The sequence below is a fragment of the Atractosteus spatula genome, chromosome 28, assembly GCF_055471065.1.
Source record: "Atractosteus spatula isolate fAtrSpa1 chromosome 28, fAtrSpa1.hap1, whole genome shotgun sequence".
Taxonomy (NCBI): domain Eukaryota; kingdom Metazoa; phylum Chordata; class Actinopteri; order Semionotiformes; family Lepisosteidae; genus Atractosteus; species Atractosteus spatula.
In genome coordinates, this window is record NC_142733.1 from 6,750,419 (window position 1) to 6,777,910 (window position 27,492).

Here is a 27,492-nt window from a genome sequence, read left to right on the forward strand (position 1 = left end):
AATAATAGCATGATTTCTTATAGTAATAGTAATAATTAAACATCTAAAACTGAAACCACATCTCTAAATTGTTACACTTGTCTTAAAACAGAGGTAGGTGTTACTTTAAGCACAACTGTACTGCACTATATTTAAGGCAATCAGTCTAATCAGTAATAAATCATAACGCATAAGGAAATTCCTTGTCTTTAACACATGTAACAAAGTTAATAGGAGAAGAACCTAAAATGACATTATTGTCAAAACAACATGCTGGTAGCTTCTCTCACTGCCCCGTTCACCTGAGTGTAAACTTGCTCACGGGTGTCTTCAACACTTCAATATGTAATGTACGGCCATTTTTGTCTGTTCACACGTGAGACCTCAGAACCCGAAATCGTAGACTACAAATTTTCCCGTTTCAAATCACTTTGAGTACATAATACACTGTAGCACACATTTGTAATCTCAGGTATCGTTTTCCTTATATACGGATTAAAGAGTTTTACCGTAGACTGGCAGCTCTCGGTGTTGCGACTAGACATTTATTCGAGTAATTTGCGTTTCGAGTTTCCAGGTTTTACAGATCATCGGGAGCGTTTCTGCTGGCAACTGAACAGAGTGGGTTTATAATAGGATTAGACAAGAGATTTATCGATCGGCTTTAAAAAAAAAACATGTAGGTGTCCGTACAATTATAAGGTGTATTATTCTTAATTTGTTCTTATCAAAACGGGTGGTAGACTATTTTTAAATTAAAAAAAATAGCAAAGGACAAACATAAAATGGACTCAGTACCAAATATCATTCTTAGGGACAGCCCAATTTCCTAAACTTGTAGCCGTTAAATGCATTGAAATGCTTGGGTTTATAAAATAAGGTTACATTAACCGCTGTCGCTGCGCTTAAGCCGTGTTTAACCAGGTGAGCAAAGTAGCTGGTGATTTTTATTAATACATTATGTACATCCTTAAAACGAAGGCCCATTATTTGTTTATCGAGGTAATTGGCGTTCCTGTAAGACATTACCCTGCTGTTTGTCCAGTTAATGGATTCATTTAAAGGAAGTTAGCCACCCAGGGAGAGCAAACTTCCCACGCAGAGTTTCCAACAAAAACGTTTTGCACATGAGGAAATTTATTTCGCCTCTTAACCCAAATTTCAGCGTGTATCCGTACCGCTTGGTTATTTTTTTCTTTATTTTTTAGTGTATTATAAGAAAGTCAGGAGGTATTGAAGTAATTTACCCCGCCTTGATGTACAGGATACCCCAAATTGCTTATTGGCCGTTGGAGCGGGTTTCGCACCTTGTTAACACCGCCGTTAGCTTTTCTTTACATTTGCTGATAGTTGATTTACATTTGCGACTTAATGCCATCTTTTACAGCTGTTGTCCCAGGGCTTAGGGGCACCCAGGCAGAGCTCCGCCACTTGATATAAAACAGTGTGGCACAGGAGGTCTTCAACCACTCCTAGCTCGGGACAGCTTCTGGAGAAACGTTTCTGAAGGCTTCTTGCGAATACCGCCGAGCAGGAGCGCCGTGCCCACGGAAAACACGAAGATGATCTCCTCGGTCCTCGTCCTGTGCGCTTTGGCGAGCGGGTGCTGGGGCAGGCCCACCCTCGGTTACTTGGACAACGGATTTGCTGAGGAGAACGACTCGGAGGAGGTGCGCTCGGAGGCGCTGAAGAGGCTCTTGGAGGTTTTTGGAATGGGAGACGCGCCGCACGCCCGAGGCCTTCACAAGCAGCCCCCCCAGTACATGCTGGACCTCTACAACACCGTCGCGGACGCGGACGGTGTAACGAAATACCCCGACTTGCTCGAAGGAAACACGGTCCGCAGCTTCTTTGACAAACGTAAGAGCGCGCCGTTCTTTGTTAAATCCCTCTATGTAAGATGCAACGTACCTCAAAACCTACGGCAAAGCAAAATCTAATGGTGCCGTCTAATTAGCTGCAACTGTCATTTTGCATGTAACCGGTTACAGCCGTTGAGACCAATACAGTAATCGACAGCCAACGACAACCTAGTCCCCCAGGCAGCAAGAGAGAAGCAGTTAAGGGGTTTTAAACTCGCAATTGAACAGTTGTTGGTTAAAGTCCCAAGTGGAGTACTGCTGTAATACACTTGTGTGAGGTACATTGCTTCAGTACAAATTGCGCATCTGCAGAGAGGGGTACCTATTCTACTTTGCTTGGGACTAAATCGTCGGCCGAAGAAGTAACATTCATAGAGACACAACAGACTATTCCGTAGTCATTCAGATAGGCGGCTAAAGGTGAAATGCGCAATAACACTTCATGTAAGAGTGTTTCCAAGTGTTTTTTTTAACACATGCAATTGTATACTAACAGTACACATTCTCTTTTCCCCTCCCACCCAATGTAGTTCACAGCGAAAAAATCCAGTTTATGTTCAGCTTGTCTACGGTCGCGAAGACAGAGAAAGTCCTGACGGCGGAACTTCACCTCTTCAAACTCCGACCACAGTCTTCCGTCTTATTCAGCAAACACCACTTCTGTCAGGTACAGTTTGCTTTTTATCCTCATATCAAAGCACGGACCGCGTACAGCGCCTAGCCCCGTGGGGTGGCTGGGCTGACGTTGGTTGCAGTTTTATAATATACCGGGTCTCTGATCTAATCCAGGTGTGTCATTTGTCTGTTCGACGCGGTTTCTAGTGTACGGCGCGCGGGTCACAGGGCATGCAATTAATAATATTAATTAAGATGTCCCGTTTGGTCCACGGGAGGGTATACATCGAAGAATTTCTTAAACCGTTTTACACTACAGTACTAACTGTCGCCGTTTCTTTCCAGATGTTAAATTAGTGATGTTAATTATGTACTGGTAAAGTGCCGAAGGAAAATTGTTCGAAGAGTTAATGTATCTTTCATAAGATTGCAAAGTATCAGTGTTGTCGTGCAACAATGCATTATCCCTTAGTTTGTTAGATAAGAAATAATAGATAAAGAATAGATGACAATATACTTTTATTTACCAACTTGTTTTTGCGGCTCTGGCAAGGGCATTATTGACACGTTGCGGAAAGCGATTTACAGTATCTAAAGGGAATCGCAGCACAGAAATGTTTTTTTTTAATGACATCGCTTCCGGCGGGTCAGGATAGAAGAGTTCAAAACGATTGCATTAAATTTAAAATATGTTAAATTTAACCGCGAACCGTTTTTAAAAATGATTGCAATTACAAAAGGACGTCGAGACAGCTCAGAAATCATCACTTTCAACATAAACAAGTAAACCGTGGGATTATAGCAAATGTCCATTTATTTACGCCTGAATTTATGCAGGGAGAGATAAACGGAAAGGAAAGAGCAAGTGATTTGCATCTTGGAGAAACACTTTGCGCTGAGGAGGAAGGTTGATTGTGTGTGCAGTGCTAATGAGGCCATGTGACCTTTTGTTTCCCAGGTGAGTGTCTACCAGCTCCTGGATAACAGCAAATTGAACATTTCCCAGAGCAGGAAGCTGCTGTCTTCAAGACTGCTTCCTGTCCACACCACTGGCTGGGAGGTCTTCTCCATCACACATGCAGTAAGTGTGCATTGGTTCAGATCCCATCTGCAGAATGCAAGCATTGCTGGACAGCGGTCAGACAGAGCCTTTAATCAGTCAAAATCACCGTCAGGAATTATAGACACACACAAGGCCACTTTACCAGTGTTGTAAAACAGAGATAAGTTTTAAAGGCCCAAAGAGATGTTTTATACAAATTCTGAACTGAATGCACATCGATAACAGCACAGAACTGCTGCATTGCCCTGATTCTGTAGAAACTCAGCTGACAGAAGTATGATATGACTACAAAGTCATGGGAGCATGTTTGTGGCTACAAATGTGTCAACTATCCCCACCCACTATAATTAGGATTGATAATTACTTCTTGGTGGATTTCACTGTGTGTGTATCTTGCTATGCCTTGGACCACTGTAAGCTTCAAAGATCTATGGTGGCTAAGCTGTTTGCAGCTATAGGAATGGCGATACATCCTATATATATACATATATCCTGTCGTGCCTGTAGGAAATAACCATGAAGGGGGTCTGATGCAGGGCTGTAGGGGTCTTGCCATATGGGGACACAATTCAGCTCCATGTCTAATTCTGTCTCTGCTCCTTGCCACTGCAGGTTCGGTCCTGGATGGCCGAAGAAGGCAGTAACCTGGAGTTGATGGTGGTGGTCCGAACTCTGGGGGGCAGCCAGATGGACGCGAAGCTGGTGCGCTTCGCCTCGGGCCGGAGCCACCACCAGAGCAAGCAGCCCATGCTGGTCCTGTTCACCGACGACGGCAAGCGGGAGGCATCCCTGGAGCACACTCTGCAAGGTGCCTATTCTGCAACATCTGCAGGAGCAAAACACTGGGGCTCCTCTCTCCCTACATAGTTAGATTTACTTGCATCAAGACTTTAAGAACCATATTTGACCAATTGTTCATTCTTGGATTAATGCATCTTTTGTTTTTTCATTGGTAGCTCTCATAGTGTAATGCCCGGTTTAAAAGCTGATCTTTAAAATGAAATGCGAGCTACATCCTTCTGCTTCCTCCTCACCAACACTTCCTTTCCTTCCAGATCTCGATAAGGACTCGGCTCTCCCCAGCGTGCCCCATGTACAGAGTCCCGCCGGTGCCCGCAGCGCCCGCTCCCTGGGCGATGAAGACAGCCTGGCCTGCAAGCGCCAGCCTCTGTACGTGGACTTTGAGGAGATCGGCTGGTCCAACTGGATTGTCTCCCCCCGGGGCTACAACGCCTACCACTGCAAAGGGTCCTGCCCCTTCCCGCTGGGCCAGAACATGCGCCCCACCAACCACGCCACTGTGCAGTCCATCATCAACGCCCTCAAGCTCACCAAGGGGGTCAACACTCCCTGCTGCGTGCCCGACAAGCTCTTCTCCATCAACTTGCTGTACTTCGACGACGACGAGAATGTGGTGCTCAAGCAGTACGACAACATGGTTGCTGGGAGCTGTGGGTGTCATTAGATGAGGTGTGGGGTACCCACTGGAACTGACAAACATCGGAAAGCCTGACCCCACGAGGAAGGCAATGATGAACTCCACCTACAGCCTGAGGCACGATGGCATTTCTTACTGGCATGTAGGGAGAGAACCTGACTGACTGTGCTCTGGGTTGGCACAGTGGCCCTATGGTGAGCGTTGCTGCCGTGCAGTGCAGTGTTCTCCTGTGTTCGTGTGGGCTTCCCCTGGGTGCTATGATTTCCAGTCCAACGACATACTGGTCAGTTAATTGGGTTATGGGAAAATTGGCCCTGCTGTCAGTGTGTGTCTGTGTGTCTGCTGTGCAATGGACAGGCGTCCTGCCAAGGGTGTATCCTGCCCTGCATCTGTTGCTGGTTTAACGGATCTTTGGGTTTCCGCCCTTGCCCCTCCTGCCCTGCCAGTTCGTCCCTCACTGCCTGGGCTTGAACCCGGGTCTCCGGCGTCACGCAACGGGGAACTTGCCGGCTGAGCTAAAGGAGACCTCCCTCAGCCTGGGTGGCTGAGATCCCTGTTATACGCAGGGGCGTATTTGTTACACTTGCTGGGATAATCTCCAGCTCTCCCGCAACCCTGAATTGTATTAAGTGCTTAGAAAATAGCTGCTTGGACGGTATTGTCTCATATAGAAATTCATCCATGCTACATATTAATTTCACTGCTACTGCACCAAAAACTAGCTTAGCAGTTCTTTATCAGTTACGCATTTCAGAAAGACTTTATTACACTTCTGTCAGCATTGGTACTTGTGCCATCAAGTGCCATAGATCTCTTCTCTATGTTTAAAGAGCATTGCATGCTGTCATAGCATGCTGAACATAGCTGAACCTAGCTGATACAAAGTTTTACCCCAAGCATGGCTTTTATATATTGTATGTGTCACGTGTATTGTCTGTTCCACAAACACCAAGAATGTGGATTGTAGGTGTTAGAAATACTCACTTATAATGTGCAGGCAGGGGTATTAGATGACCATTATTCTATAAACAAATCTGGCCATCAATGGAAGGAATACACTAGATTGAAATGCATGAGATTATCCATCTGGACTTTATGAATCCTGCATTTTGGTTCCCTCTCACTTGCTGTGCTAAAATGGGGCTAAAATAGATTAAGGGACACAAGTGCTTGTTCCCTGGGGGGATGTAAGATGTGTAAATAGCTATAAATATTTAATATATGAGTAATTCTTAAAAATCCTGTAAAAACCTGTAAATGTGTATATTTGTAAATATAACACCTGCATATGAAAGAGGAAAGGAATGTCCTATTAAAGTAAATCAAACTGATGTGCTTGGTCCTTCTTTCCTACTGTTGCTGGAGGTCTGAGTGGGGAGCTGCATCAGTGTGCAACTGAAGGTTAACTCCAAGCTAAAAAGGCCTTTCAGCATGAAATTAACCTCCATATATCTTCACAAATGTATTACGTTAGCATTTTTAAATGCATAATTATTCTTCTGCGTCGCAAAACTAATGGAGTCCTTGTAAAAACCAATGGGATTGGTATCAACGCCCCTATTCTCCTCCCTCTTAAAGGATTTGGGTTTGTTTTGGTCTTCAGACAGCTTTTTCTTTTCTTCTAAGACCTGGCAGCCCCAGGAACCACCGGTCCTCGGCTCACAGCCTCCTCTTGTCCTCTCGCTCACAGAGGGAGGCCGGGGTTCTCTCTTGAGAGCATCGAAAGCTGAACCCGATCTCTCACTTTCGGTTCTGAGACACCTCCCCTCTCACCCCCCCCCCCCCCCCCCCACTCTCGCCATCTGCTCCTCGTTATTTTTATCATTCCAGCATGACTGGCTGCCCATCTTCTTTGCACGTTTCATGAGGTGGGTCTCAGGAACGATTAATAATGGCTCTGCGCTTCACCGGGTGCAGTCCCCAGGGGCGAGAGGGGAGATCCCCCCCCCCTCCACAGGGGCTGCAGCTGCAGGACCCTCTCCCGCACCTGTGCAGCACCCGTCTGCAGGGCGCTCGGCTATCCCAGGATCCCTCAGTGCACTGACGAAACATGCCCGGCTAGTTTTGGTCAGCCCCTGCCTGCTGTATCTCTCTCACTGCTCACAGCAATAACTCTGATCGACTTGCATTGATCCCTACTCCATCCCTACCGTTGAATAGCTGTGGTTTAGGGAACCCTGTAATCACCCAACCCTTCTGACAGTCAGACAGCTTGCTTCTGCTTGTTCTAGTAGAGCTCAAAATGTATTTTGGTACTAGGAAAATCATCTCTAGCGGACAGTGTATGGCAATACGAAACACTGGCTCGGAGAGTTGAAGAAAAACAAGTTTGGGTGTAAAGATTTCAAAGATGTGTTTCACTTTTAGGACTAATTTTAGCTTTATTGAAGCAATTTTTCAGCTTTATTACAATATTGTTAGAATTTGTGGACTGTGGATGATTATGATATTTGCAAGAATGGCCCCACGTGTAAACATATTAAATAGTCATTTTACTAAGAGTTACTGTTGCAAAGAATAGAGTCTAGACCCGGGGAGGATTTAAATAAGTGTGGCACTTAATTGTACAAATATCTGTATTTAATTTGTAAGTATGTATGTATTTAAGTTAAATTAAGCGATAAAAAGGAGGTTTTCGCTGTTCTCAATTTTAATTAGACTTATAACACACAGTACGCGTTCAAATGTATTATGTTTTTAATATTTGCTACTTTGTATGTCTAAATTATCTCTCCCACCAGAGTTGTTCGGTGCTCGGTCCAATTTTTTGTGTTAAGTATTACTTAGAGATATTTGAATAATTCAGTTAGAGCTCTGTGAAAGGACCCAAATACGGTTAACTGAAGCTCAAAATGCAAATTATTTCCGTTGGACCTCAATGAATAAATCGTTCTCAGTGGCCTCTGCCGCTTTGCTTTCTGACTCGAGTGCCTAACCTGTTAAAGCAGAAGACGTTTAAGTTTTTTTGTTTCAGAAAACCTACAATGACCATGTTCTTGCTCTGCCTGTTCGTAAACTGCGTCTTGATTCAGATACCATGTGAGTTTGACGTTGTTTCGTATTTATTCTACCTGATAAAAAAAATGCAGATTTCAATAATTGAAACAAAGTTGACTTTAAAAAAAGGCGAAGCAAAAACTAGCGAACAGAACATTTGCAACAGCACATTCTGGGGATTGATTTATTCAATGTAAGACCATAATATATCTGATAAATGTCAATGTGACGTCAGGCTTTTAGATTCGTTTTGATTGTTATTTTACTTGTTTTAATTAATGGGTTGTTTGACAGTGGTATTAGTGATCTAGCGTTGAGGGGCTGGTGTACCGTATCGCGGTGTTGCGTTTACGGCCAAACTGGTTTAAATTGGATAAGAAAATCGATACGAAAACTACAAATACATTTGTATACAATACAATACAAAAACAATAACGCTACAAAATTGCATATAATTGATCTGTAGTGAGAAAATGGGTCTTTTTGAATTGGAACAACGTTTAACGACAGATTAAGTTTAAGCAAACTTAAAAAAAACTAGCATTGTCTTTTGTTAGTTTTAATGTTTCTTGGAAAAAAAACAAAGTATAAAGCTTTTTTATACTCAGTCATGGTAATTGTCCTAAATTTTCATTCATTAGACTATGCGTTTATTTTCAGTTCAGTATGTTCCGTCTGTCGGTGTGGAGCTAAGGGAATTTACTATTTAGTAACTGTGGTAGGGCCAGTGGAAGAAAAGTAGCTGTATCAGTTGTAGTTTAAAGAGTTTTAAACATTTAATAGTTTCTAAAGCTGAATACTACAAAATTAAGTACACATTCTGTACAACTAAGGCATCTTTAAAAATATCTCTGATTTGAACTCCGACTTCTAATATAAATCTAATTATTACTAACAATAAATATAGTATTTTATTTATCCAGATTACATAGTCTAAATCTTCAGTTTTGAAATCCTCCTCATCCCAAGAGTCACCTGTCCCGGCGGAAGAGCTGGACAAAGGGAAGGCCACTTTGGTGTGTCTGGCCAATAAGATGTCCGTGGGGCTCGCTGACGTCAGCTGGACAGCCAATGGGAGCCCGGTGAGCGGCGGGATCCTGACCAGCCCCGCCTCCCCGCAGACTGACGGCACCTTCAGCCTGAGCAGCCTGCTGAGCGTGACCCCCGCCGAGTGGAACAGCGACCGCCTGTTCTCCTGCACGGTCTCGCAGCAGATTCAAACCAGACAAACACTACAGCAGCAGCCGCTGTACGAGGACAACATTTTTCTTTGGCTTCTGATTTGATGTGAAAGTTTTGGGTTTTTCTTCCTGGTTAGTATGAATTGCTTATATAGACTATTTTTCTTTATAATTATTAGGTTGAAACAGCCTACTGATGACTGACCTGAAGTTGGTTGCTGTGCGATTCCTTCTTGTTGCTTGCTTTTGCTATTAAAATCGTTTTTAGAGATGACCATTACTTAACTCCTTAGTAGACCAAAAACAACCTTACTCTAGAATTCCCCCCAGACACAGAGTAAGGCTTAAGAACACGTTTGTGAGTACAACACCTCCCAGACCTACACTAGAACAATCTTTTAGAAGAAATATTGTCTTCACACCTGCAGTATATGTACTTAACTGAAACACACTTGGACGCAAGGTGGGATGCACCCTGGATCGGACACAGATGCAGAGCTCATACAGACACAAACATGCACACACTCACACCAGGGCCAATTTTCTCAGGAAGCCAATTACCCTACCAGAGTGTCTTTGGACCGTGGGGGGAAACCGGAGCGCCCAGAGAAAACCCATGCAGACACAGAGAAAACATGCAGACTCCACGCATACAGCAACCCGGGTCCAAAAATTGAACCCAGGGCTCCAGCGCTGCACCACCGCCACCACTGCCATTGTGCGATCCTTAAATTTCTTCACTTAGCAAACATCTACACTCTCCCATTGGCCCTTTACCAGTCATGGCCTCCTTATAACCCCCCTCTCTGAACTGGCTTCATCACTCTGCTCTCCTCCCCACTGAGAGCTGGTGTGTGGGGAGAGTATTGGTGCATTATGGCTGCCGTCACATCATCCAGGTGGGGCTGCACGCTGGTGGTGGTGGAGGGGAGTCCCCATTACCTGTAAAGCGCTTTGAGTGGAGTGTCCAGAAAAGCGCTGATATATGTGTAAGCAATTATTATTAATTATTATTATTATAATTATAAATAAAACAACACTATTACATATGGTGATTGACACGACTTCCAGTCCTTTTATTTTTTTTAAACATCTTTCATACTAACATCAAAAATACTGGCACTGAAAAGATACCAAAACACTGATCACCCCCCAATCTCCAGAACAGCATAAAACTAAATTCCAATTCATTCAAAGATCCAAGACTATCATTATGCCAACCTACACAAAGTGAAAGCAGAGCTCTTAATGTCCCTTCAATATCTACTTTACTAATGTCTACAATTTGAAATAAACTCACAAATAACTACCATATCTACGTCAATCTATTGATCCAGCTTCTAGATAACCCTTTGCATTTTTAAAATGGGGGTCTATTAACTTTCAGATATCAACTCATGCAAGATCCAAGATGCATTGTGTGTTGGTTTTGAGTGGAATGCAGAATTTTGCAAGAAGATAACTAACAAAAAAGCAAAAAGTATCAGAAAGAAAATCCTGCATGAACACTTGCAACTATACAACCGAATCACACCTGCAAAGAATACATCTTCTTAGATTCCATACACTGTACTCTTTTAGCTTCAGTATAATGTTAAGTGCAATACTTTGAGCATCACCTTATGAAATGTCTTCACTGGTTTTAGTCAAACAGATATTTAAACAGTACAACAAGTGCTGGTTATCAGTGATGCCACAACTACAGGGAACAATGCCAAAGTCAGATTAGAGGTATCTCTACTCAATTGGTAGAGATAAGGAGATAAATTAAATGTTTTACCACCTGGGCATCACAGATAGATGCTCATTGAAACTTGCCTATAGTATTAAAACGTGCAGGTAGTAATAAAAGTGAGACAATATTGTCCATGAGTTACATTTTTCTTCTCTATACACATTATACAATTAGTGTTCAAACATTCATATATAAATAAGTACTATGTATAAACACAAACCCCCCACGCAGTTGTCTGGAAAATATTAAGATATCAACCACATTCTAACAAAACTGAAAAATAATTCAGAAACAAATGCCTTGTTGAACAAGAGAACATGGACTGTCAATCCATGCGATTTAAATCAAATTAACAGGTTCAATCAGAACTGCTACCTGTGTACCTTCAACCATTAAAGAACATAAGAAAAATAACATGAACTGTGTTTTGAACTCTGACATATAAGATCAACTCCTTGTAGCAAAACCGCAGTCACAGATATCTTGTATAGTTGTGCTTAATAAGGCTAGGACGTGACTTATCACAACACGCACTCAAAGCTCAGAACTATTAAGGCAATGCACAAGGGGCAACATTAAGCTTCTTAATGTCAATCATAGATAAGACCATTCACGTCAAGTGTCTGGTAGTATGTGATGTAATACTTGTTTGAAAATATAATTTGTGCATTACACCTGTTTCCATCAAATGAGATCACCTATTTGTGTTCCAGAAACAGAACCAGGCTCTACATAGGAAAAAAAAGTATGCTAAATTTTAAATTGATTTGTAATTGAACTAATCAATTCATCTGGTTTACAGTGATAACACTGGCAAGTTATTTCAGGTTCAGGAAACAGTCTTTGCCTTCTTAGTTGTTATAAACAGTTACAATTGACTGTAATGAAGCTACAATCCCCTTTTTACACCAAATGCTTTTTGATATCCGCAAGCTGACTGAAAGATGGTTAATATTTTTATCACCTTTGTGAGAAAGTAACGCAAGACTGAATAGATAACACTATTCCCAAATAATCTGTCATGACAAGTAGTGATTGTGGTGCGTTGCTTGAGTGTAAATGGTATGCGGAGCTGTAGTAATGTTCAGCTGCCATTGACGTCTATACCAAGTATTCTGGTTTCTGGGATGTAACTACTTCTGTCTTTCCCTAGGTGGCACTATTGCTTGTCACCATTACTCTTTTTCTGCTGTCAATGAAAGTAATCACACATACTGTAAATTATGTCAGTCTCTTAAAATTAAGTACTTTCAAATAGTGGAATGAATGCTAACGATGATAATAAAAATTAGGGTTTAATTCTTAGCAACATAACTTTGGGATTAAAGTTTATCTAGATGTTTTCATTGCTTCCAAAATTAAAAAATATGTAATGTTATGTATGGTGTATTTAAAAGGATCACCTAATATTTAAAATATGAGAGGTAGATCTACAATAAGGGCATAAGTCTCAGGTGAGAGATTGCAAATCCCTGGTACAGTAATTTAGCTTAATTTATCAACAATTATCAGGAACATTCTGACAGCATTTTGTTTACAAAGTTAAAAACTGTACAAGAAACTCTAATAATGACATCCTGAAATTTTAGTCTGTTAGTACTGATAAAAGATAGTTTGCAACTACCGCAGTCTTTCATACTATGTACCTGGGCTGTGACACTCAGAGATAACAGGGATATTCACTTGTACTGAATTCTACCTGGTGTGATTAGAGAAATAAGATGGAAGAGAATAAATTTTTGCTGTATTTTTGGAACTGTGACAACAAGACCATGGTTTTCAAGGTAGAGGTTTTGTTTTAAAAGTGGGCTTGAGAATGCAGACGGGAGAGGATGTACCGCTTCTTTTTTAAGGTGTTTTGACATCCTGTTTCTCTGAACTGCCCGCACCTCCTCTTTCGAGATTTGCGGTGGTGGTGGAGAGCGAGGAGGGCCGCCCCTCACATGATGGTCTCGCTGTTGCGGTGCTTCTGCGTGTCGTTCTCCTGGCAGATGAGCTGATAGGGCTTCTCATTCTCCTCGATGACGGAGTTGCCGATCTCAGCATCGTGGGTCTGCAGCTCCTGTCGGGACAGGTGCTCGATGATGCCGGTGCCCAGGGAGTCCCCCAGCACGTTGGTGGTGGTCCTGAGCCGATCCCTGCGTGAGAAAAGCCGAGAGTCACTCCCTGTACCATGAGTCAAGGGCAAGACTCACTTTTCAATTAGCAGCACATACAACCCTTAAACATCCAGCTGTTTCTGTCTTAAATATTCAGCTCAGGTTGGCAATCAGTGCAAGAATGACAAAACAGAGTAACCTGTGACCACAAAGGACAGAGCTATTCATGCCCACTCTGTGTTATGTAAAACATATCTGTACCCTACAAAATGTTCTCAACTTGTTCAGTATACACCATTAGTTCCTCATAATATCAAAATAAACAAAAATTGGATCCATCCATTTTCTAACCGCTATATCCAATTCAGGGTTGCAGGGGAGCTGGAGCCTATACCGGCAAGCAGCAGCCACGTGGCAGGATACAACCTGGACAGGACGCCAGTCCATCGCAGGGCAGACACACTGACACAAACACACACTCACTCCAGCCTCACACTTAAGTCAGGATGGCATTCAAGAAACGTACAGAAACCAGTCAACAGCAATGATCAGCGTAATGTCCTCAGTGGGCAGCCCCACGGATGTCAATACGATCACCATGGTTACCAAACCAGCTTGAGGGATCCCTGCTGCTCCGATGCTGGCTGCTGTTGCAGTGATACTGTGTAGGAAAACAACAAACAAACAAACAAACAAAAATAGAAAGAAATGTAAAAACATGCTATATATCTAATTTCACACGCAAAGTAATGTTCAATCTTATGATGAGCGCTTAGAGAAAATTGCTTCCATAAATATTTTCACTGAACTGGCTAAGCAAAGGGGCCTAGATTTGTAAGCAGAAAAGTTGACAATAATAAGAGTTATTTTATCAGGTCAGTCTTGATAAACTATTAAACACACCAAGGTCCTGCTTCAAACTGGGAGCTCTTTGTGGAAAATCCTTTGGATAAAAGAGACAGCTACTGTGCGTAGTAGTATGTTCTCAGGTGATGTTGTCCTCACCTGATGGTGATGAGCTGCCCGAAATTGAGATCCATGTGATTGACCTGGGCGATAAAGATGGCCGCCACCGCCTCGTACAGAGCAGTGCCATCCATGTTGATGGTGGCGCCCACAGGAAGAACGAACCGGGTCACTCGCTTGTCCACTTTGTTGTTCTCCTCGAGGCAGCGGAACGTGATGGGCAGGGTGGCAGAGCTGAAAGAGACCGACACCACCTCTGTTACCTGATCATCACCCACCGTGCAGCCATTTACAAATTTGACAGGCTATAGAGCGACATCTAGTGGACAGTCAGCTGTAATTACAGCCCTGTCTTTAGCTGGCCTGCCACAGAAATTCCTTATTATTAGAAGATTATTTAGCAATCTGATTAGCAATAAGAGAAAAGGGGGAACCAAAGGAAAAAGTTAAAATCTTCCCTAGGATGTGACGTGCTCCTGCAACCGAGGAGATGTCCAATGTCTGCCCTGTGTAAATGTTCTCCATACCTGGAGGAGGTCCCCAGGGCAGTGATGAGAGCCTGCAGCAGCCCGCCTATGAAGATATAAGGGTTTTTGCGCGTGACAACAAAGTAAAGCAGCGGAAGCACAAGCAGGCCGTGGATCAGCAGCCCCACGATGACAGAGATGGTGTACATCCCCAGCTGCCCCCCAACCTGCACCAGGTCCTTCATCTCCAAGATCTTCCCCGCGATGAGGAACATGATCCCCATGGGAGCATACCTGAGAGGACAGCAAAAGGAGATGCTTCACTAAAGAAAACACTGCAGAAAGTGGAAACAATCCATTGGATATGGATTATACAATTGACAGGGTCTGTGTTTACCCTCTGGGTTGACCCACTAGAGCCTAGAGGCCACTCTTTTGTTAAATGGCTAAACTTGTTCCATCAGGTAGGATGGGTGACACCTGAGCCCCCTTCCCTATTAGGTATGGCAAAGATGGAGGCAGAAAATGTAGGGAATCAGATCTAGGAACACCAGGGGGCTGTGGAGTAGCGAGCGGATTCTCCCTTCAGAGTTACACCACCGCAGTTTTGCATGAAGGAAAGGAGGATTTGTCATGTCTTCCTGGCATGAGGGCTTACCAGATGATGATGGCCACCAGGCGCATGATGGCTTCATTGAGGCAGTCGAAGAACTCGCGCAGAGCTTGCCCTTTCTGCTTCATGTTCCCGATCACCAGGCCGAAGCACATGGAGAAGACCACCAGCCCAAGCGCGTTGACCCCGTTGGAGGAGCCTGGAACAGGAATGGTCTCCTCCACAGTGATGGTCTCCTGGAGGAAACCGGTGAGGTTGGCCAGTGTAGGGGACTCGGTGACATTCGCCACCTCCGTCAGGTTCATGGCAGTAGTGATATTCTTCTTGTATACCCTCTTGGTATAAAGGGTTTTGTACTGGAGAAGACAAAAAGGAACAGATCTTAGTGACGGATCAAGCTATCCCACACTGCGTGTCATTATGACACATGTCAGGGAAAGGTTTCCAAAGTGTGTGTTGATTAATGCAAGAAATTGCATGAAATACTTACTGTCAATGCAGTACACATTTAATGCCTCAATATAAATTAAATAAAATCTGGAAAAAAAATCACATTTGCACACTGGCTTCCTGAACTAATTGCTGTTGAAAATCAGCAGCAAAACATTTGGTAGGTACCAAATTATTCTCTCCCAGCCCTCTCAGCTCTTGCAAGACGTTACCTATAGATATTTGTGAAACAGACATGCGACAGAAATGAAAAATTACCACAGCAGATTGCCTACCAACTGTTGTGCTGGACTTCCCATCTCTGACTTCAGTGTTATGAAAGCAGACTTTGTGTAACAGCACTGTTCTCCGGTGTGGATATTAAAAAAGCACAACTTTCTTCACTCTGCAATATCTGACGATTTACATGGGTACCACTCTGGAGTAATAGGCTACCTGACTATTACTTGAAGGAATTACACAGACAGAAGGGGTGACACAATGGTGCAGTGGCCATCTCTGCTGTCCTGCAGTGCTGGGGCCCTGGGTTCAATTGCTGGGGGGCTATCTGTGTGGAATGTGAATGTTCTCCCTATGTTTGCGTTTCCTCCCTTTGAAAACGGATGGATGTCTTGGACTATGTGCAGTGCTGCAAAATGTGCACTATCTTTGCTTTAAGGAAAAAGGTCAGGTTCCTCATTTTCACCATTTACAAGTTTATTGGAAGTTCCCCTGAATTCCAGTTTTAAACACAAGCTCTAAAACCCACAAAATATCTGTGCTAAACATGTACTGTGCTTTATCTGCCAAACCTTGATATGCCTGATTTCTCACCTGTTTAAAACATGCTTCTACGAGGTTGGGAGGAAACATGTTTCTGAAAGCACACAAAAGAGAACAGGGAATTACTAACTGAATAAAAAAGAGCAACTGTTATCAGAAAGAGATATTTCATCCTACATTCTAATGATGATATTTCAAGTCCTTTTGTATTAAATTGTTATTCTTCCCAGAACTATTCAATTACTAAAGAATATAACAAGGAGAGGTGCCAGCATGTCACCATGGAAAGCAGACAGGGGGTTGAACCCTAGACCTTGTCATGGCCAGCATGAGACTATTTCCTCATACTGACACCGGCTTAGAGCCTGCTGCTAACCTGATGAGGTCAAGGAATGCATCGGCTGCCTGGACCTGCTCAATGTTGTTGCCTGTGGGCAATGGACTGTCCCGGTTCCCTTTGCCTGGTCTGATGATCATCACCATGACGATGCCAATGAACACGGCAATGAACGTGGTGACCATGTAGTAAACTATGGCTCGCATTCCCATCTTCCCTGAGGCTTTGTTGTCCAGAGACGAGATCCCTAGAATGCCAACGGTTCCTAATTAGTGATTGACAACATACCATTGAGGCGCCTCACAAACAGCGACATTATTTAATTGGAGGGCCATTTTATCGAAAGCAACACACAGAGAATACAATAACCTCTTGAACATGTACTGGAATACGCTTTGCTTAAGGGCACAGTAGGGTCACCACCCAGGATCTGAACCCCCAACCCTCTGGTCAGGAGTCCAGATGGCTTCTCAGTACTCTCTACTCTGCACTGCAGTCCTAGAAGCCCATTTCATCAATGCAGCATAAAAATCGCATTGAAGGGAAGGTGGTAATTCTGGTTTATTAAGCCAATAATTGACTCAATTAAGACCGTTTGGCCTTCCAGGACTATGAAAATTTACCATTGTTGCATACATCCAGTAGATCCTCTTATCCATTCAGAGGAATAATCCATACAGGAGTAACACTTAACACTTATTAAAGTTTGATATTGCACTTTAATCAGAGGTATAAAAAAAAAGGAATAAGTGTTGTGCTGTATTTCCTGAAACTAGTAGAAACCCATCTGTGTGTTTTTTATTTTGCTAAATATTAAAAAATGTTAAAAAATAATCCCCTAATTAATTGATTTAGCAATTAAGAACGAACATGGATTTTATTTTGTCCTTTGAGACAGATCGACAGGTGTGGATTTAAGAGGCTAACAATGAAATTCACACTTTAAATGCTGGGAAGCCTGCACATACCTGTCACAAGGCTGGACACAATCAGGGGCAGCACCAGCATTTGTAACATCCTCATGAGAAGCTCTCCGGGAAAAGAGAAATATTTAATCTCCCTGAGCGACATGTGACGAGACCGCAGGCCAAAGCCCAGCACGATTCCTGAACAAAGAACAACAGGAGAAAAAGTGAAATATTGCACTCTGCTCCAGTCTCTCAAAACTGACTTCACAAAAGATGGACATTTTTTGGTCGATCTATGATTCAAAAGGATTCTTGTTGCGCATTCCATCACAAAGATTTTCCTGTAGTCACATGGAAGTAGTCACTTCCATGAGTCACTTTAGCAATAAAAGATTTCCCTAGATTATGTCACTTGTGTCCTGTCCGATATTAAGGAAACTAAGCATGGATTCTCATTTCTTTTCAGTATGTATTTTCCAAATAAAAGTCACATGCGAACGTGTGTGCAGGGATTTGTTGAAAAACATGTTTATTGATTCAATGACTAAAGCACGGGGACTTGGGCTTTCAGTTATACCACAGAACTATTTGTAGTGCCTTTTTTTCAAGACAATGCATATTGTCTTGTGTACTCTGGATCCCTAAGGAAGGACTGTGCCATTTAACTAATTCTGAACTAATAGTTTACGAATCTATACCCGTTCTATGAATTTTTGTTTACCCAGCATGACAGCTGCCACTGTGAACAGCACAAAGGCATTCCTCCACAGAAAGTTTTTGATGCTTTCTCTGGTGATGGAGGTCATGCTCTTCTGAGCTCGGGACGCCCGCTTCTGCATGGCCTTGCGGAGCCTCTGGAAACTGCGGTGGGCGTGTGGGTGCTTGTCGGAGTCTTCGTTCAGGAACAAGGTGTTAGTGTTGGGAGGCCTCTCATTCATAATCAGCTCCAGCACCTGGTCCAGCAGGCAGGACTCGTGGGAAACTGGAGGTTAAGGGATGGAGGAGGAGGGGGTGGGGGAGGCAGGAAGCAGGGATCAGGCACAGAAATTAACCCATTTAAAATCAGCAGCAAGTATGTGGAATGGGAGCAACTTATTTTTTGAATTCTTCTAATTAAACACCTGCTGTGGCACTCTGTTATAGGTTTTCATATCGAAAGGAAAAGTTTATCCTCCTCAGATCCACTCCAGTTTGCAATTTTTGCTTGTACATTTCCTGTAATGCAAACACACATGCACTGAAATGCACACTGGGACTGAAGCAGAGGTGAGTGGTAGTGCCGAGTCCTTTAAAATACAAAAGGAGGGCCATACTGTCAAGTAGTCATGAGGCAGATGGAGAAATGCACAGTGGGAACTGATTAAACTCAGGAAAAGCAGTTCTGGAGAGGGAGCCCAATTCAAAGTCTTTTGCAAACATTTTACGCTTGCATATGTTGGTTTAAACGGTACAGGGATGCAAAATGATCTAGAATTTGCATTCAAGTCTTCTTTTTACCTGCAAAGGGCAAAGGCTTTCATGTGTGTGGATGCATTATTTTCCTAAGAGCTGCAGGTGCTAGTCTCAGTTGAAACCTTGTATTTTCAATCTTTCAGCATGCTTCTGAAGTGCTGAGTCTAACTCTCGGGTTTACCAATCTCGAAAGTAGCCATGCTGTGGAAGGACACTTACTGAAAGTGGAGTAGATCTCTAGCACAGTTTAATGTGTTTAATGAATGTGGCAGGGGTGTATGGCACTGTGAATACAGTGTATACTGAATACCCCCAAGGTGCCACCTTCTCTGTTCCATTTCTGTTTGTCAGAGCCCTTTCAGACCAAGAAAAAACAACATTTAACAACAGTAGTAATGCCCTTTTTCAGGGCAACATAATACAAATGTTCTCTCTTGCTTTAAATGGCAGATTCATGTATATGCATCCAATAACACCACAACAGTTGATTTCTAAAATGTATACATACCCACACATACCTGCTACAGAAGACTGAATATCTCTTAAAGAAATGTAACATTAAATATATTTAATAAGCAGTGATTTAACTGATACAGCCAGGTCCTGTTTGGGGTTAAAAGCTAGGGCAGTGAGCTCACCAATTGCACAACACATTAGCTCAGCCTTTTCTCTGCTACTTGTGGGGAGTCCAATTAAAGATTGGCTGAGGTGCGATCTGTTCCTATTCAGAGGAGGCAGCGCTGCGCCAGCCATTGGAAATTCTGTTTCATGCGTCCACAGAGGGTATTAAAAATGCATTACTATGAGCTGGTGGCGCTTGTGCAGAGGCAACAAACCAACGTGAGGCATTTCAAATCACGCAGAGAGGATTCTCCGCGGATATGGAGGGGTAACCTTCAGGTCCAGTCCACAGGAGCGGATGAACAATGGGAAATAAACTTACGGACACTTCACAGGATGTTGACTGAGCACTACAGGGCCACATAGGACAAATAAGAGAAAGAAACAAATAATAACAGAGTTCTGGGTCAGGTTGCTTTGGGGAGGTTCAGATCTAATGAATACCAGAGGGCAGCCACTCTGTCTGTCTGCCTGGAGATTCTGAATACTGTAATCTGCAAAATTATGGAACTCTTCTCACAGTGTTCTTTACCAGCCTCAACAACCAAAACACTTCTGCTACATTTACATATCATTGTTTGACAAATTAAAATGCAATTTACTAAATCCCCCGGCTGAAAAAAATAAAAGTACATTCAAAAGCAGCCAACCCTGAAGTAAATTTGACTAAACCAAACCTTCTCAAACTGCATTAATCTCTGCTGGTCAAGAACAGTTGGATTAAACAAATGCTGCACCATTTCAAAGGCCTTCAGAAAAAGAAGTGTTTCACTACAGTTACTTCCTCTGAATGTGATTCTTCTTTGAACAAAGCCCCTAATAAACGCCAAAATCCAGAAAGAAAGCTGAAGGAGACGTTTTCCAAGGTTGGATTTACAGAGTGCTTAAGGTAATCCTGCTTGTGTACAGCAGTTTCAAACATTTTGAGCTTCATGTGAGGCACAAAAACTATTAGGGTGACAAGTGCACTGTACTTTCCTTCCTGCTCAAATCCTCCTCTTTAAAAAGAAAGAATAAAAATGATGAAATCCCAGGTCACCCAAGCTGAATTCTGGTAAGATAACACTCTCTTTTCTAAGAAACCAGTCTGATAAGCCAATGGGGGGCACTTCCTGATAAAATGTGCTGCAGCTTGTGTGCAGATAATACACCTCTCTAATTAAACCACAGAAAACCGTTTGCAGGGCGAGTGTGAAGACTTACTGCTCAAGTGAGAAAAAATGGATCTGCTGTTTTATCCAGTTCCTAACAAACACCAATTAAATTCCCTGCAAATGTCGTCTTTTCATACTTACTGTACATCACCTCTTCCTAGGGCTGCCCTTAGTGCAGCAGCATGCAAGCAAGCTTTAGGACAAAACTACACTGGCAAATTTAAACATGTGACAGAGCAACTGGCAAATTTTCACAGAAGTAAATCCGTTTGCAGCTATTTTTTACTATCCATGTGAGGAATGGTATGTAACTTATGGAGTATACGCTAGACAACCTTTTCTTCGTTTTCTGACTGTATTTTTAAATAGGTCTGCAAAGTAGGCAAGCGTGAATGATTAAGTTGCTTTATCCAAAGTGAATTACATTTAGAGACAAATGCATGGTTTATTCCATGCTCAAAAGAGAAGAAAGGAAACACAACGTTTATACTTGTCGTATTTAGCCATCTGTGACCTAAACAGAAAGCTCACACTGGAAAAACTAGAGCTGTGTGTATAATCACTGACGTGCACGATCTGAGAAGCTTGTAAAGGCATGAAAGCCTCATGCTAAATCCACACTTCATCCAGGAGCAGAGCGTGACCGAATTCAAGCTCAAGAAAAGGAAATAACATATACCTATTTAGAATTTACCATCTGCTTTTTCATTTTACCTAAGGAAAAGGAAAGAGGAAAACAAACTAGAAGAAGAGAGTGATCTGAAGTAGGCGTCCTCGCTGGCGTCAAAACTCATGTAATGAATGTTGCCAGGAGTGTGTAAAAAAACACGACACAGATCCTTTCGTTCCACACACAGCCACATGCAGCAGTTCAAGGGAATGGTGGTAACTTTCCCTGACTTCGACGACAGCAGCCTGAGTCGAGGTTACTCACCACTCATAGCTGCAGAGTCCTCGAACCTCCACCTTCTCCCACTGTTTCTAATCCCACAGGAGTTTCAGTCACAGGGATCTGAGCCAAAGTGCGCCGTGGACACTCTGCACTGAAGCTCATATCCCACGAGACATAAAAGGTCTGCCGTCCCGCCTGGCCTGACCTTCAACACCTTGCAATCTCACCCAGTGAGCTCCCACCGGTCTCATGACAACAGAGGCACCAGGGCTCCACACGTGCACGCACACACACACACAAACACACACTCTCACTCTGCTCCCTGTCCAGATGCCCACCAGCCAACAAACCTGCCCCATTCTTCAGAGGCCCTGCGTCTTTCAGCTGCGCTTCAGAACAAAGCCAAAACCAACGAAGAGGTATGTAGTGTCCCTGCAACATCACCCCTGGTTTCAAGTGCTACACTTAAGAATGCTGGGAGCTTCAGAAAGTTATTCAACACTGTTTCACAACACAAGACAACACAAGAACCCGGGACCTGGAAGGTTTCACAACCATTTACTGTGATCACTCCCCAGAGGAGGTAGCAAGGGGACAAGGTGGAGTGTGGCGAGCATCGCTGCCTTGCAGTGCTGGGGCCCTGGGTTCAACTCCTGGGGTGCTGTCTGCATGAAGATTGTGTATTTCTCTCCACCCTTCAAAGACATAGGGAGGTTAATGGGCTAATGGTAAAATTGGCCTATCCCAACAAGCAATGGACTGGCACCCTGCCCCTGCCTATTGCTTGTTGGGATAGGATCTACCTTCCCTGCAACCCTGAATAGGATGGACAGATTAGAAAATGGATGGATCAAAATCTTTTTTGAATTTTGAATTTTGGCAGGGCAGGGAGTGGGAAAGAGCATCTCTATTCCTTCAGGGTCACAGAGTCCTCCCCTTTTTATATCCTTGTACTGATTACCTAGCTAAACTGAATATTCCAGATAAACACAGCTGATTTTTTCAATGGTATGCTGTGTGTGCCCAGTGATGAGCTGGCATCCCACCCAAAGTATATCCTGCCTTGCGCTCACTGCTTGTTCCAGTTCCCTCGCGACTCGATTGGATAAAGCGGGTTTTACAAAGTTCTTTTACTGAGAATTTCTGCTTTCTGAGGATTTCTTCTGACCTGATAAGTTACCAGTAATTTATGATGGTCTCAGGCACAGGCCTGAGTGAATAATAAGAATGCCTCTCTGTTTCCAGAAAATATCATTTCCTTTAACGTACCTCTTATTCATCTCAATTTTCCTACGAATTTGTTTTTAGATTTTGCCCAAATACACACGCACAACCACACTCATACCCACACCTTTCCAAACTTTCCAAAGACTGGGAGACACAGCCCACATTGTCCAAAGGTTTAGAGACGTATTATCCCTGAAATACATAATGACCTTAATACAGAAGCAAAAAGCCCAGCTGTCTAGAGACTGAATGACCAAAGAACTGTAAAGTTTTTTTTCAGTGAGAATGACTGTAAGTATAAAGTTGTTACAGCAGAGTGAAAAAGCAGAAAAGGAACTTGCTTAATTTGAGTGCAAACTGAAATCCAAAAAAAACCCTTGTGTCTTTCGCAATAACCAGTTTCGTTTATTAACATACAAAGTGTTTTTTGAACCAAATGGCATTCACAGTGTACAGGAAATAATGCATAAAGGGCTTTGACACACTATATAGTAAGATCACAGATCGCCAGCTCTGTAAATGAAATACAAGACACACTGGTGCCTGCTGAAAGGAATCAGCAGTGCTTCAGCAGGGACCACAGTAATCTTGTCATCTCCCCCTCAGTGAAGAAAGAGGAATGTAGAAGTCGGGTATGGTTTTTAAAAAAAAAAAGTTAAGGAGTTCTCTAATCAATCCCTTGTGTTTTACAGGGTAGGTTTCTGTGTGGAAGCCCACCCTAGCATATTACATAAAAGGACATTGTGAGGGCTTTAAATGGCAAAGACAAACGAACAACTGATCAGCTGGTGCAAAAAAAAAACTTGCTGTGTATAACCAGTGAAGTGTCATTAAAGTCCGTCCACATTGGTAAATTTAATCCAGCAATAAAAATGACAACATGCTCTAGCATGCACGCCAATGCTGTAGACATCTGTGCTTCTCTAGAGGACTGTCCTTGCTGTGAGCCGGTGACAGGAGAGGAGCAGGCAGACACACACGCTGATGTGTGGTGACCCCGTGACCTGTGCGCAGAGGGCTCTGGAGGGGGGAATTTCAAAAGCCTTACAGTGCCTTTTCTCCAAACCGCAGCCCCACTGACAGCAGTCCAAACCGAAGACATCAGGACATAAAACCCATTCACTCTTCTCATTCTTATTCTAGCTTCAGAATATTTTTATTTATGAACGTACACATGTAATTAATTCATTTCTCACTGTGTCAATGTTATGTCTTCCAACTAACTGCTACTACTATCACAAATACATTTCGTTTCCAGGGCGCCTTCAGTTTTACTTATTACTACTAGGAGGGCTGTTAACGGTCCAGCTGCTGCTCATGGTGGGAACATCAGTCAATATAAAGGCTGTGTATAACAGGCTTATTCGTCTCTTACCTTCACTCCCCACGGAGTCTGTCACAACCTGCTAGCAGCCTTTCTGACTTCCCCAGGGAAATAATCTTCTCCAAATCTCCGGGTCCCGTAGAGCACACACAGTCGGGCACGTTGGTAGGACAAACAAACGTATTAAAAACAAACAAACAAACAAACAAACAACAAACAACAAGCAAATGAGCCGGAGGGTCCCAGTGCCGATCAGGGGAACCAAGTTCTCTCCTTGCGCGCTGACACCTCGTCTTGCAAGAACAGCGGCTCCAGCCTCCCCTTCTGTGCGCGCGCGCGCGCGCGCGCGTGAGAGCGAGCGAGCGAGCGAGCGAGCGCCCTCGCAGCCTCCTGCGGGAAGGAGCGCGGGGACCCGGCTGGAGCTGGCTGTCGCGCGGGGGGCACGGCGCGTGTGCGCGAAGGAGGGGAGTCTTCACAGCCCGGGCGCGCGGAAGGGGCGAAGTCACCTGCTGCCTCTTTCTGCGTCGAGCTCAATACCGAGAAGCGCTCCCTCGGTCGCAGCTTTACCCTCGGAGGAGGAGGTGAAGTTGGGTAGGCGAGAACGTCTATCTGCGTGGTCGTGCGGGCGTCGCGCCGGCTGCAGTTACAACCCGGGCTCACAACCTGCGTGCGTTTCTGAGCCATCAGCGGCGATCCAGGAGGACGGGCTGCGAATGATGTGGCTCTTAGCTGCCGCGGTGACCAAGTTGCTTCGCCTGTGTGTGGGGGAAACTTGGGGTTTGCCATATCTGGAGCCCAGAGGGCCATTATAAAGAATAATAAATTGTTTAATAAAATCTTCTGCCTTACTTCTGCTTTTCTGTTACAAGAATTGCTACTATGATTACTAATAACAGGCTGCTGCTGCTACTGCTACTGTTACTCCTGCTAAAGTGTGGGGTGATGTGGCACTGCAGAGGGTCAGCACTGCACAGCCCTGGGGCCCCGGGTTCAATTCCAGACCTGGGGAGCTGTCTGGGTGGAGTTTGTATGTTCTCCCCGTGTTCGTGTGGGTTTCCTCCGATAATCCAAAGACATGCCGGTGGGTTAATTGGCTTCTGGTGCGAGTCTGTGCGTGTCAGGGATGTACCCCGCTTTGCACCCATTGCTTGCTGGGACAGTCTCCAGCTCCCCTGTGACCCTGTACTGGACACGGCGGTTAAAGAAAAAGGACTGAAGGAATAATAGCTTTCAGTTACAGGGTTTTAGGAAACCAGAAATAATATGATTCAGATATTTGGTCTATTTTTAAATTCTGGAAACTTACCGTCTCACTTTTGAGTGTTGAACGCAGCTGAGCTGTGCGCAGCAAGGTGAGCAGGATTAGCATCTGTTGCTATTGCCATGGCAACAGGCTCGGCAGCAGCACTGGGGGATCTTGGGAAGGGCAGTGCTGAAGCTGGTCTTGGCGTGAGAATGGAGCTCAGGGGAAAATGCGATTCGCTCCAGCCCACAGAACCGCCTACACGTGTCACTTCGGGTTTGCACTGTTTACAGTCACAAAGCAAGCACGCTTCATGAACTTTCAAGGAGCTTTCAAGACCTCTTCCAAAAAGACGGTCGACCATTGAACCACCAGAACAGAGAGCTGGCCATTCGGCCTGTCTGGGCCTGTTTGGTTAAGCAGCAAACTGAACGAAGAATCTCACCCAGCTGAGTTGTGTAGTAAGTCAGGGTATCTGCTTCAACATCACTGTGCAGCTTGATTCCACACTCCCACCACCCTTTGTGTAACAAAGTGCCTGTTCTCAATTTGAACTAGTTTCCACGTGTGTGGTTTGCGCTTGTGTTCATTCTGGAAAATCTATGAAAACTCACACATGAGCACAATGGTGTGATGCCACCAGCAACACAAGCAGAATGCAAATAGACTATTTTATTTCCTGTCTAACTGAGTCTTCGTGCATCCATATAACCAGGAACCAACAGGGCAGCAGTACGTTTTGTTTGCTTTAGTAAGGTTACGGCATCGTTTATCTTTAAATCTGCAGCCAGACAGAGGCGTGGGCCAGAAATGGCAGTGCTGTGAGGTTATCAGCCTGGCTCCAGTTTTTATCCAGTGTCACCTTGCAACTGCTTCTCCAGCTATAACTAGGCTGCAGACACTAATGCTGACCATAGATAGGCTTAGTCTCTGTGTGGACCAGAGTTTTTGTTTTTACTGTTTTACTGGACTACAGCAATGAATGCGTAATGTTTCTTGGTGCATTGTAAAACTCTCCCTTGGTAAGCCTTGCTAATGATGTTTCTAGAGTATTTTCTGCTTTAATGCACATACAGTAAAGGAAGATTAAAAAAAACAGTTCACACAAATTATCAGTAGGATCATAAGAAAGCATTGTCTTTTAATGTACATGAACACATCCTCATATTTATGCATTATCACTTATACAGTCTTCCTACAAACCTCAAAACCCCCATGAAATGCTCTTACAATTTTAAAACAGTTCCAGGCTTATTTGCAACGGTAGGTGTATGAAGAATGTATCAATGTTTCAGTGCAAAGACTCTCACCTTGCCTTATATACATCATAGGTTTTGCACCTTAAAAAATGAGGAGGGGAAAATTAATGTATAGATAGGAGTTTGTGCAAAATGCAATCTTTGCATGAAATTGAAATAGGTGCTTTTGGCACAGCTCGAATAACTGAAGAAAGGAACCCATTTGCAGGTCATTTGAATGCCAAAGAGAGAACAAAGGGAATGATGTCACTGTAGAAGATTTGTATTTATCACATGAAGCCTTTCATGTCACCGTACAGCAGGTCTTCCAGACTTTCCAGTCACTGAGGTACACGGGGGATACGAAGAGCTCTTATGCTACTGTAGGGACACCTTGACACACTACTGGGTTTCTGGAAAATGCTTTTCAGGGTTTGCTCTCTCCAAAAGGAACCAAAAGACCAGATAGACCCAATATAAAACTTTAAGATAAACCTTATCTTACTTAAAAGAGTAAAACTCGTGTGCCTAATTCTCTAGCTAAAAGACCTGTATTTAGCTTGCTGTTTTCTGTAATTGCCTATTCTGTATAAATCCTTTTCTGGTTGCTTAATTTCTGAGCAGTTTTACCTTCTCCTGCACAGACACAAATCGACTCTCCTCAGAATGCCCAACTTTAATACAGCTTTGAAATGGCATTCCAAGAAGGGTGCCTGTTTCATGCATGACCCTATTGACCCTATTTTTTCCCTTGAACCCTCTTTCTTGGAATTGCAGGGGGGTAAAGGAATTGATCCACTTGGAAGAACAAGTTAAGTTTCGATCCCGTGGTACATTTCCCACTCGCACTGCATACTGTACATAACAGT

The 27,492-nt window shown here is 43.6% G+C and overlaps 2 protein-coding genes across 3 annotated transcripts; one reads left to right on the plus strand and one right to left on the minus strand.

The window, feature by feature from the left end:
* Positions 1 to 1,541: 1,541 nt before the first annotated feature.
* On the plus strand, positions 1,542 to 4,984 carry admp (anti-dorsalizing morphogenic protein). Its single transcript, XM_088907326.1, has 5 exons — positions 1,542 to 1,839; positions 2,372 to 2,508; positions 3,415 to 3,537; positions 4,132 to 4,327; positions 4,575 to 4,984. The coding sequence occupies exons 1-5, from the start codon at positions 1,542 to 1,544 to the stop codon at positions 4,982 to 4,984; spliced, it is 1,164 nt and encodes a 387-aa protein (XP_088763452.1).
* A 5,200-nt stretch (positions 4,985 to 10,184) lies between these two features.
* Positions 10,185 to 24,973, minus strand: slc1a6 (solute carrier family 1 member 6). 2 transcript variants are annotated; one of them, XM_088907387.1, is made up of 10 exons: positions 24,194 to 24,973; positions 18,194 to 18,454; positions 17,533 to 17,670; positions 16,604 to 16,811; positions 16,279 to 16,321; positions 15,061 to 15,371; positions 14,463 to 14,696; positions 13,975 to 14,169; positions 13,496 to 13,630; positions 10,185 to 13,008 (listed from the first exon to the last, which is right to left on the minus strand). In XM_088907387.1, exons 2-10 carry the CDS (start codon positions 18,408 to 18,410, stop codon positions 12,810 to 12,812), a joined length of 1,680 nt encoding a protein of 559 aa, XP_088763513.1. In that variant the 5' UTR covers positions 18,411 to 18,454; positions 24,194 to 24,973; the 3' UTR covers positions 10,185 to 12,809. The 2 variants fall into 2 exon arrangements, with proteins under 2 accessions (XP_088763513.1, XP_088763514.1); XM_088907388.1 differs by lacking the exon at positions 14,463 to 14,696.
* Positions 24,974 to 27,492: the final 2,519 nt, after the last annotated feature.